The 12,381-nt window shown below is 34.4% G+C and overlaps 1 protein-coding gene across 6 annotated transcripts in view; it reads left to right on the top strand.

Annotated features, from left to right (window-relative positions):
- Window positions 1-12,381, top strand: part of Ccnt2 (cyclin T2) — a 46,498-nt gene that overhangs the window by 21,706 nt on the left and 12,411 nt on the right. For 5 of the 6 annotated variants that reach the window (XR_776817.3, XM_010606189.3, XM_010606188.3 and 2 more), the window contains 3 exons: window positions 7,179-7,307; window positions 9,086-9,146; window positions 11,301-11,363. Coding sequence is in view for 4 of the 6 variants with exons in the window: in XM_010606189.3 (XP_010604491.1) it covers window positions 7,179-7,307; window positions 9,086-9,146; window positions 11,301-11,363 (253 nt within the window). In the remaining 2 variants the exon portion in view is untranslated. Of the gene's footprint in view, window positions 1-7,178; window positions 7,308-9,085; window positions 9,147-11,300; window positions 11,364-12,381 lie in introns of those variants that run through there. The other variant, XM_010606192.1, reaches the window with a different exon arrangement.

A 12,381-nucleotide genomic window follows, 5' to 3' on the forward strand; every position in this document is an offset into this window, starting at 1 on the left:
TTTTTTTTTTTTTTTTTTTTTTTTCGGTTTTTTTTGTTTTGGGGGGGGTTTTTTGGTACTAAATTTATGTTACTTTTGTAATTTCTTTCTTGGTGAGTTTATTATTGGTGTACAGGAACACTGTTGATTTTTGTATCCTGCTACACTACTGAATTTGGTTGTTAATTCAAAGAGTCTTTTGGTGGAATTTTAGGGGTCTTCTATGTAAATGATCATGTCATCTGCAAATAATGATACTTTGCCTTCTTTTCCTATACATGTCCTTGTATTTCTTTCCCTTTTTTGAGTGATCTAGCTAGTGTTTTGAGAACTATATTGAAGAGGAATGGTTATGTGGACATTCTTGTATTCCTCATTTTAGAGGAAAAACTGTTTTTCCCCATTTTAGTACATGTTGGCTATTGGTTTGTCATAAATGACTTTTATCATAATGAAAGAACGTCTTGTATCTATGTTCTTGAGCATTTTTATCATGAATGGATAATTGATTGTGTCATTCTGTGTCTATTGAGATGATCATGTGATTTTGATCCTCTATGTGAAGTATTAAATTTATTGATTTGTGCATATTGAACCATCCCTCTACCCCCAGGGATGAACTTTACTTGGTCATCATGTGTAATCTTTATTTGTTCAATATCTATGGCTAATACTTGATTACTCAGGGTTTTTATATATTTTGGGTTGAGTATTTTAAATTCATATGTATCTAGAAATCTGTTTCTAAATTCTCCAGTTTATTGAAGATAGGCTCTCAAAATAGTTACTAATGGTTACTAATCTGGATGTTGACAGCCTTTTATAATTTTGCCTTTTTCATTTCTGACTTTTGATTTTGGTCTTTTGGTAAGATTGGTTAAGGGGTTTTCTAGGGCTGGGGTTCCACCGCCTGTCTTTTAAGCTCAAGGACCCGAGTTTGATCCCTAGTACCAAAAAAGTGGGGGCTTCTATTTTGTTGATTCTTTCAAAGAACCTTCTCTTTGGTAATTGGTTTGTTGTGTTGTTTTTTGTTGTTGTTTTTTTTTAAGTCTCAGTTTCATTGATTTCCACTCTGATCATTATAATTTCATTCCTTATACTAACTGGATTTGGATTGTTCTTTTTCTAAGACCTGGAAGTGCATCATTAGATTTATTAGACCTCACTCTGTTTTTCTGATCTTTTTCTTTAGCTCATCTAGCTTTTTCACTACTCGTTTTGTTTGTTAAGTTCATTAACTGTGTACTATATCTTCTTTGAGCTGGTCAGTCACCCTATTGATCTCATTTTATATCTCCTCCAAATAATTTGGGTATGCCTTAGTTACTTTTCTTGTTGCTGAGACATTGCCCAACACCTAAAGTTAAAGAAGGAAAAGGTTTATTTTAACTTAACAGTTTGTAAATGTTTCAGTCCATAATCAGTTGAATCCAAAGCAGTGTAGCATAACAGAATGGCACCACAGAGAAGAAACAGTTTATGGTGGACAGAAGGCTACAAAGCCCATTATCCACTCTCAGAAGTAAACCAAATCAATGAATGGACTAACTAGTAATCACACACTTAATCCCAGCATCCCACTCTAGATTAGACCACCTCTGAAAAGCTCCACCTATGATCCCATGCCCCTGTTTTGGGGGAGTTTTTTTCTTTGTTTTTTGCTTTGTCTTCTTGTGTTTCTATTGTGGTATGTGTTTGTGTTTTGTGCTAAAATTCGCAGGTTGATTACAGTGGAAGGATTTTGTTACCAATATGGAGAGCCCTTTAGTTAATGTCTGCTTTTCAGTGCTGCATTCTGGATGTGGCCAACTATAGGCCTTTGTTTCTGTCTCCCTGCTAATTTGGGAAAGGAGAATTCAGTGTAATTGGCCCAGCTCCCAATTCTCTAGGAATGGACTGCAGTGTTGTTAATGACACACAAGTAATCCAGATATTGGCATACAGAGAAAACCTATTTATAGCAACAACTGTGCCACTCTGGCAGTAGCAGCTAAATTAGCATCAATAATAGTGTCAAAGAAAACTGGGTACGATATACCATAAGAACCAATAATGTAGCTGGGCCTGGTGGCGCACACCTGTAATCCCAGCACTCAGGAGGCTGAGGCAGGAGGACCACTGTGAGTTTGAGACCACCTTGGGCTACATAATGAGTTCCAGGTCAGTCTCAACTACATAGTGAGACCCTGTCTCAAAAAACCAAAAAAAAAAAAAAAAAAAAACCAAAAGAACCAATAATGTACCATCTTCAACTATAGAACAGAGACTTTAATTATAGTATAAACACTAAGATAAACCAACTTTTGACATACAGGAATAAGAGGAACTTAAAAAGATTGGATAAACTTAGCATAAAAGAACAAGAAAGGAAGAAAAGAAATCCTTATTCTCTTAATCAATGCTATGTTTTTCAGCCTTTTTAATTCTCGGTGTAAATTTTCTTGTGTGACAGTATCTCACCAAAAAAAATTTATATGGGTAAGAAAACTAAAATGTCAAACATAATAATGACATTTCCTGTAATAGTATATTGCCACTGTTTTCATTGCAGCAAAAATAAGGATGTGTAGCACTTTTTAACATCGTGCTAGGATTTTGATTCAGTTGGTTCAAGCTTGGTGGTTTTTCTTTTGTAGTTGTTGGCTATTTCTCCTTTGTCTTTCTGCATATCTAAATTATTCCCTTTCTCTAAGACCTTTCTGTGGGCCTTTACTGAGGTTATACCACTATCCCTTTTCTTAGAGATAACAACCTTAGGCACGTAATTTCCAAATTTTGAGATATGACTGTAGCTAGCTGGATATTAATAAATCCCCTTTATAAGGCACTGAGAATAGTGCCTTTGTCTTGCTTGCGGATGTGGTTAAGAGACGGGAATAATGGGCTCACTAGTCCATATTACCTAAAGATAAAACACAAGAACAGATTAGAATGAGCCTGTTGGTAATGTATTAGCAAACTTAGAAGACTTTGTTTTGGGGACTTTTCTCAGTTAGTAGACTTAAAGGTGGAGAGAAAATAAAAAGTCATGGCTAACTATTAAATACAAATACTTAGTTGTATGCACTAATTGCTATTAATAATAGTAAAAACCAGAATGATTCATTTGAAACTTGACTGATGCAACTACATTCAATGACTTAGCAATTACCCAGGCTTTTTTTTGTTAATTCAACCTGATCTTGCCTCCAACTATCAAGGTGCAAGCCAGCATTGGAGAATGAAAAATGTCAGCAGTGGGGGCAGCATGGCAGAGAAGGGACACAGCAGCCAGGAGTGGGCAGGAGAAAAGATGGAGAAGGAAGGGAATCAAATGAAGAGGTAGGAATGGAAGCATATAAAGAAATAGAAGGGGAGAAGAGAATGCAGGTGGAAGTCATTGAAATAATGACAAGTGTCATAACTTTAGTGTTTGAATATGCTTAATTAGAACTGCAGGAGAACCTACAAACACTTATGTTTAACTGTGGAAGGAAGGTGAGCAAGATAGAAAATTTTTTATTTTTAATAAATTTTATTTTATCTCATTTCCCCCCTCAAGCCCCTTCCCCTTCCCTCCCTATTAGAAATTTGGGGGGAGGGGTGGTACTGGGAATCGAACTCAGGTCCTTGCACTTGCAAGGCAGGCAGGCAGCAGAACCACTGAGCTAATTCCCCGACCCCCTATTAGAAATTTTAAAATAAACTTTAAATAATTTTTTAAATTTGAGATCAGTAATAATACATGATTGTTTCTTGCCATAGAAGTAATATTTGAATCATTCCTATGGCACATTTTTCTAAATGCTCTGCATATATAGTGTTGATTCATTAATTCTTACCACAACTTTAGAAGCAAGTATTATTTCTCACATTTTTACATGTGCAGAAACTGAGCCACAAAGAAAATAAGTAGTTTGCCTCAGCTAGTCAAGTAACAGTCAAGAGCCAAGGGTTTCGCTGAGACAGTCTGACTACTCTGTCAGACCACTGGCTGCATCACCTCTCCCAAACCCTATCCCTGATTAATATGTGTATTTCTGTAGAAATTTGTCTTGTTTTGAAATACAGCATTCCTTTGTAGTAGTACACCAGTCTGTATACTGTTTAAAACTTAACTTCCTGTTACTTGCTTTAGTTATAGTAATTTGAGGGTTTATCAAAACTAGCTACGAGAACCCTAAAACAGTACATGGCTCCCAGTGAAGTGAATCTCACTATATAATTGTTTAGTCAAACAAGCCAAAATGTTTATCCTACTCTTTTAATAATATCAGTGTGAACTCTGGCTTTTAACCATATTTATGCATACCAATAAATGTTTGTTGTCTTCAAAAGTTTGCTCATCCTTAAAGATCACAGACAAACTAGTATTACATGTATTTTTATTACCCAAACCTTTTGGAATTCTAAGCCTCACAACAAGGTCTACCTTACATATAAGAAGCACTAGTGAGTGTGTTGTTTAATCACTTTTCCTAGTCATCCTTTAAATTAAAACTTCACATGGAGATTTCACCAAGTATCTAAAAAGGTGTTTTGTTTTGTTTTCTTTTGACAGCTCGGGTGGAGTAAAATGTTTACAGATTGTAGAGGAGGAAATGTGAATGGAGTTAGTGGATTTTACCAGGAACATCAGAAGAATGTTAGGTATTAGTGTTGTGCTGGAGGAAGATAAAAATTGAGGGAACAAAAAGACTTCTGTGAGTAGGGTAAATAAACCGGGAATCCATATTGAAGATGGTTGCTTGGCTCACTGGATACTTAAATGTTTTGAATTATTTATATAACTTTAGAATCATTAGTACTCATTTATTTCCTTTGACTCTATTTTAGAAGAAAAGCTGAGCAGTTTTAAATTTTTGTTGATACTGAGACAGGTACCACTGGTTCAAAAAGTATAAAGAGGATAGAGCTATGATTAGGAACCCTGTAAAAGTTTACCAAGAAAAGTTCATTGGAGACTTTTGTAAGTGCCTTAGTGGTAAAGAAGTCAAGTCTGGCCGGGGATTTAGCTCAGTGGTTCTGGCGCCTGCCTCACAAGCACAAGGACCTGAGTTCGATCCCCAGTACAAAAAAAAGAAGAAAAGTTCTGGATCATCTTGTACTTAGGAAGGCAATATAAGTAGTGCTTCACTCTTTGATAGTTTTAGCTACTTGAAGGTTGGATTGGTTGTTCCCTTAGGCATGAACAACATATTACATGAGAGATTGTAGGACACTAAATGTGCTCATTTTATTGAGTGTTTCTTGAATTTCTTATGTGGGTATTTACTCTTTGATTTCGATTGTAGCATTTGGAATACAGTACTTTGATTTTTATATTGGTGCTTTTATATGCTATCCACATCTAATACATTAAGCAAACAGTGAGCAACAGCCACACAATGCTAGATAATGGGAACACAAATGAATAACGCAGTCTGTTATTCCAGACTAAAAATTACTTGAGCATTCTCCATCTTCCCTATCTTTTCAGTGTTTTAATTTTTTTAAAGGAGAAATAAGCTGAAAGTCTATGTTGAAATTAAACAGCTCATGCTGGGGGCTTAGTCCAGTGGCACCGTGCCTGCCTTGCAAGCCCAAGGTCCTGAGTTTGATCCCCATTGCAAAAAAAAAAAAGTTAAACAGCTCATTTAAGATGACATTTCTGGTTGTTGAGAGTAGTATTAGCTCTCTGTCGCTCTTAGGAAAAATTAGTGGTAATTAACTTATAAAACAAAAAAGGTTTATTTTGGCTCATGGCTCTTGAGTATTCTATATCTCTTGGGAATCTGATAAAGGCAGTATATCATGGCAGAGCACACTGTTCATCTCATGACCAGAGAGCATAGACAGAGGGAAAAAAATGGAATTCCACAATGTCTTTGGGAGGGGTGCCCCAGTAACCTAAGAACCTCCCACTAAGCTCCTACCTCCTAAGATCCATAGTACCTAGTATGCCACCCTTGGGACCAAATCTTTTATCACATTGTCTTTGGGGATATATAGCAGATCCATACTATAGCAGGGGCCAAATACATCTTATTTTAGATTTGTTTGTTTGTTTGTTTAATGCCACAAAAAGAAAACTCCTTGAAATCATTTTTATTCCATTTGGTCATTTGCAAATGCACTTATAGAAAGTCTTCAAAATCTTGTGATTAAATTTTGTGTATGTTTTAAAAGCTCTCAGAGAAAAGGATCCACCTTCCCTTATCAGAAATTTTCTTTTTATGTTAATTACCCAAATCATATGATAGCAAGATTTATGCCTTCCTCCACTTCCTCTTTGATATTATTTCAGCATAGTGATTCATGAGCTGCAAGATACAGTGAGACTCATATATTCATCTCTTGAAAAATAGGTGCCTGAGTATTAACATTTAGAAATTACCTTTCCATAAGAAATTTGTGTGTAATCTTAAGACATTTGAGTTTAAGGGATATCTGCTTTGAGTTAGCAGTTACTTGGTTTGTTACTAACTTCTGGGGTAAATATTTATTTAAAATTCATGTTTCTCTCTGTCACTGACTTTGTAGTGCTGTTTTCTTCATGTAATTCTATCTTAAGAACCTAACTTACTCTAAAAGCTTTAAATGAAAAAAAGAAACTTTCTGGATATTCATTTAACAAAATTCCTACTCGTGATTTATATTATATGAGTATGCACTGAATTCAAATCTTATTTTGTTGTATGGATTCTTTTTTTTCTCTCCTTAAACAAGATTGTGTGGCTCTTAGTGATGGAATGAAATACTGCTTTACTTATATGAGCATTAGAAAGTGGTGACTGTCTAGGATTATAATAAATATACTTTATCCCCTTTTCATCTTTTTTTTCAACTATACCATCATTCCACTTGAGTTTTTTTCTATACTTACTATAATATGCAAAATAATATTACTTAAACTTTAACTTAGCTAAGATAAATCTTTTTTTCTCTTTTGCTGTTCTACTTGCAAAACAATTAAAACATTTTATACACTGGGATAACTAATTCTTTTTAATAACTTCATTAAAACTCGTACATTGGAACTAGATGTAGCATGGTGGTAGAACCCATGCAGCCCCCCAAAAAAGGAAAAGATAGCTCATACATCAGTTTTGTCATGGCCCAAGTTTATAAAACATGCTGTTAATGATACATCCCTTCCTTATAAGCCTCCCCTATTAGAAAGTAGAGGGTTTTCCCCAAATGCATTTACTTTTTAAATCAAATTTTTCTATTTTCTGCAGATAATATCACCTACTGCATTATTTTTGGCTGCAAAAGTAGAAGAACAGGCTCGAAAACTTGAACATGTTATCAAAGTAGCACATGCTTGCCTTCATCCCCTAGAGCCACTGCTGGATACAAAATGTGATGTATGTAAAAATTGGGTTTTGAGGTTTTCTTTGTAAATTTGAAACTTGCTGCTTGTTTTGTTTTGTTTTGTTTTTTTGTACCAGGGTTCGATCTCGGGTCCTTGCGCTTGCAAGGCAAGCGATGGAACCACTGAGCCAAATCCCCAGCATTGCTGCTCATTTTTATTAACATTTAAAAATAATTGCAGGAAGCCATCTGGCAGAAACAGTTTGTGAATTTGAATGTTATTCTGAGTCATATAAGGCTTAGATTCAAAGTTACTTTTAATTGTTTGACATTTTGTTGTTTACCCTGACAGCAAACCAGTGATAAATGTAGAGTAAAACATGATAGGTATGGGCCTGTGATTTAGCTCAGTGATACTATGCTGCCTTGCAAACTCAAGGTCCTGAGTTCAATCCCAGGTACCAGAAAAAAATACATGATAGCTGTATAGTACTTAAGACCAGAAGTTAAATAATTCTTAAATTGTTAGCAGGTAAAGGAATAGAAAAACACTGATTTACCTCTAGACTAGTAATTAGTCTTTTAAAAGAATTGTTCTGTTAAAATAGAAGCACATTTTTAAAATAATTTTGCTAGCATACTTATTGTAAGTAAATTATTTAGTTAGGGACCTTTACCCATAGAGTGACTAAAGATGTTAATTCAGTTTGAGTTAGATCATTTAATGTCCAGATTAATTTGAGCTCTGGTAGAAATGTATCTGATTTTTTAATGACAAGCTTTGTCATAGATGTTGGCTTTAAGAAAGTAAGACAGTGTTGTAACTATTACATAATAAAGAATTTGTGATTATTCAAAGATCTATTTTCTCTTGGCATTAGTGACTCAAAATTATTTCTAATGAATATTTGGAGGTATTGCTCAGATACTAAAAATGCATGTTTTAAAAGTCACCTTTCAGAATGGAGCATAAAATTACAAGTACATTTCAGTATCTGAGTTTGCCTGTGAGTGCTTACAAACATGATTATTTACATGTAATACATTATTTCCTTCTACCTAGGTCAGTTGTCATGACCTGAGTATAGGAAGGAAGGCAGAAATTTTTATTCTAAGTATTTCAATAGAATAATTTCTTGAAATTTAGGGAGAAAGTTCTGTGACATTTGTGTCTCTGGATATATGATACATTATTCTAATGTTTTATATCAGAATTTTTTAAATCTAGAAATTTGAGGTTTTGTTTTGATTTTGTCTTTCCTTAGCTGAGTGGAAGTTAATTCTGAAAATTCTCACTTACTTTGATGTTCAAGGAATTACCACATAAAGTGTCATAGTGTGAATTTAAGCCTTTTTTTTAGAGGCAAGCTTGAGTTTGATGTTTTTGTTTGCCTTAGTGCTTCTCTTTAATGTGTATTGATGCACTAATGCCTAGGTAACATTCTTACAGTGATGTGGTAAACCTTTCAGAGCTTTCAGTGGTAACAAACAGCCTGCTGCAGCACACTGTGCTGTAGGTTCCCCACTACTGAACAAACTGTGTAGATCTCCTTTTCAATTAACCTACCTCTTACATGTTACTATTGTCTCTAGTGGGGGGTGTGGTGGTTGTCTTTTTGCCTTTGCTTTGTTTACATCTCTTGTAGTAGAAAGTGGTTCACTTTAGACTTGTCACCGCAGGTGGGTGTTCTCTTATCTCCCTCAATTTATTTTCCCCTTATTTGCAAGCTACTGTGTTTCTTTTATAATCTGTCTATAATTCCCAGATCTAAGTCAGTTACCCTAGTTGTGTTATACTTTACTTAAGCACTTTATTATTTTCATCTGGCAGGCTTACCTTCAGCAGACTCAAGAACTGGTTTTACTTGAAACCATAATGCTACAAACACTAGGTATGTACTCATGTCAGTTATTTTGTGTTCTTCAGTGCGATATTTGAATATGTAAGATTCTAGAATAATTTTATTTTTGAAGAAAGTTGTGTTCAGGCAGATTTGGGGGCTAGAATAGTTTTGTGCAGTTATAAGGAAACCCTTTTTATAAACTTTAATTTCATTTGGAATAATTCACTTAAATGGTAAACAGTCTCAATATGATTTCTTTGGTTTTTGGACTGTTGAAGCACTGTGCTATATTTGCACTAGAGAGCACTTTATAGCAGTCCTCGTTCTCAGAGCTAATAGTAATTATTTAAGTGATCATCATGTTCTAAAAGTTTTCTTTGTATGCAAGATTTAATCTTTCACTTTGCTACTGAGGAAATTGAGATCTAAGATGGTTATGACTTGTTAAAGTCAATGTTCTACTTATGAAAGACTATAGTAGGGTGTGGTAGGATAAATACATGCTTTCAGAGTGTTCTAATTTTAAATCAGGGATTTTTTTTTTAATATACCCAGTATGAAACTTGTGACTTTATGCTTGTGAGGCAGGTGGCAGCACCGCTGAGTTGAATCCCCAGCTCTAATTTTAAATCTATAGGCCCTTGACTTGCTCTCTAAACTTGAGCAACATTTCTTGTTATACCTGCATTCTGTAGATGTGGAATAATAGTATTTGCTCTATATCACAAAGATAAGCTCTTATTATAAAAGCAGCTTGTTTGAAATGTACATAATAAACACAAAAGTAAGACTTATTTGGCATGTTGTCATTTTATACAAAATATAAATATATGGGCTGGGGATTTAGCTCAGTGGTTCTGCTGGCTGCCTCGCAAGCTCAAGGACCCAAGTTCGATCCCTGATATCCAAATATACATACATACATACACACACACACACACACACACACACACACACACACACACACATCATTATCATAAAATACTATATAGTATATTTTGGTGTTTTGTTTTGTTTCATTTTATTTTGTTTTTGAGACAAGGTCTTGCTACATTGCCTGGGCCAGGCTTGAACTTGTGATCCTCCTGCCTCAGCATCCCAGGGTGCCAGGATTATAGGCATGTACCACCATCCCCGGCTTATAAAGTTGTTTTTATTGTATGAGACATTATGTAGAGTCTGAAGGTATAGCTTCATTGTAGAGTGCCCACATAGCATGTGCAAGACCCTAGGTTAGATTTTCAGTACCATTAAGATGATGTTATTTTGTAGCCGGGCAAGATGGGGCCTGCCTGTAATTCAGGGTACTTGAGAAGCTGAGGGTGGAAAATCACAAGTTTGAGGTCAGCCTGGGTAACTTAGTCCCTTTCTCAAAAAGAGGTAGGGTGGAGATATAGCTCAGTGATCCCTGGATTTAATACTCAGAGCAGGGAAGGAGTCCTTGTGTAATATGTATTGTTTATAACACATTCTGAAACATGGAGAATGAAAACATTAAAGTATTTCACATGTATAATTAATTGCAGAGGAAATAAAAAGTTTACAACTATAAACACAGATTATGAATTTACTTTTATTCACTTACTGCTTCTAAAGGCACTAAATGTTACAACCCATTGTAATAAAAGCAAAAATCCTGACATAACTAAGGATTGATTGAACATTAAAAGCTTTTCACCATTTTATCTTTGGTTTTAGAAACATTGATTTAGAGAATTGTGAGACCTCCATAATTCACTTGCTGCTAAGAGAACTATTATTTAAAAGTAACTTCTACCACAGCTGTTTATAAAAATCTTTTTTTCACATCTTCTGAAACAAAAATTTGAAGTATTAGGAAAGATAATACTTAGTTGAATTTCCCGCATAAACGATTGGACCAGTTTAATATGTAATTGCTATTTGCTGTGATTTTAATTTGTTTTTAACTTGAGGATAATTCCAAATTATTTATTCGGAATTTTTAATAAAATTGCCCTTGTCTTTAAGTAACTTTTCCTAGTTGATACATTGTAGTTCTCCTTTTTAGAGGTATAATGAGCAATGTTAATCTCCAAAAGTGATGGAGAAGCTTTAATTTTGTCTTTGGATTTATCTTAATAATAAAGAATATGTTGTAGATTTATGGTTGTGTGATAAATGGTATTTCTCTGGCAAGTATCCTAGTGGTAAGTGGTTGGGGGAAAATGCTTATCATTTCAGGTTTTGAGATCACCATTGAACACCCACACACAGATGTGGTGAAGTGCACACAGTTAGTAAGAGGTAAGTCATCTTGGAAAGTTTTAGAATAAATATTAATGCTTTTATCACTTATAAATGGTTTGGATGCTATTTTGCTTTAGTGTTTTGGGGGGTTTTATTAAAATGAGGTAAATGTTACTTTGAAGCACTAATTTTTAGTGTTCTGCATCTTTTGTTTCTAAAGAAGCATTAGTTTCTTTTAAACTTAGATGAGAATCTCAATTCACTGAAAAATTGAAGGACTTCCAAGTAATAGGAATCCTCCCTCATTGGACTACCCCATTCCCGTTCCAGTTAATATTTAGAATGTAAGCCATTAGTACACTGGTGTAACTAGTAATGTTAATTTCTGATTTATAACAGACTTTGATTGGCTTCTTGAAAAATGATAACAGTTTAAGAATTTATCTTTCAGATAAAAGTTGCCTTTATTAGTAGATTTGTCATCTTTGGAAATGGTTTTTCCATATTCATTTAATCCAAATTGATTTACTACATTTTTAAAAGTTCTTTAGCAGTTCTAAAAATGGTTTCCTTTTCATGTAAATGTAAAAATGACTATAAATTGTAATACATTTTGTGATAAATAGGAATATGAAGTTTTTGTATGTTTGCTTTACTGCATGTAAAGCTTGTGAAATCTCTTTCCACTCGATGAATTCTGCATATCTGTTGTCCTAGAAATACTTTTTACACAGCTGCATGTTTGCTTCTTCTACTTTCCTGTTACCCATTTGAAGTGTTATGTACTCACGGCAACCTCTTGTGGACCTTTAGTGTACCTTTTTCTTTTCCTTTTTGAATAAAATTTTGCAGTTTCATTGTTTTTCCCCCAGCCTTTTAGGTTTATTCTAAGCAAAATGGGTAAGACTTTTGAAGCCCTTGTTTTTAGTGTTTTATCTAAATATTCTCACATTTTATTCATCCTAAATTGAATTCATTTTATACCTAAATAGCATTTTTTTGTTATCATTGTATTTTTTTAAAAGCCTGTAGTTGGTAACCACAATTTTCTTGTTAGAAAATAGATTTCTAAAGA

The sequence above is a fragment of the Fukomys damarensis genome, unplaced genomic scaffold (assembly GCF_012274545.1).
Source record: "Fukomys damarensis isolate Sample0158 unplaced genomic scaffold, DMR_v1.0_HiC HiC_scaffold_29, whole genome shotgun sequence".
Lineage (NCBI taxonomy): Eukaryota > Metazoa > Chordata > Mammalia > Rodentia > Bathyergidae > Fukomys > Fukomys damarensis.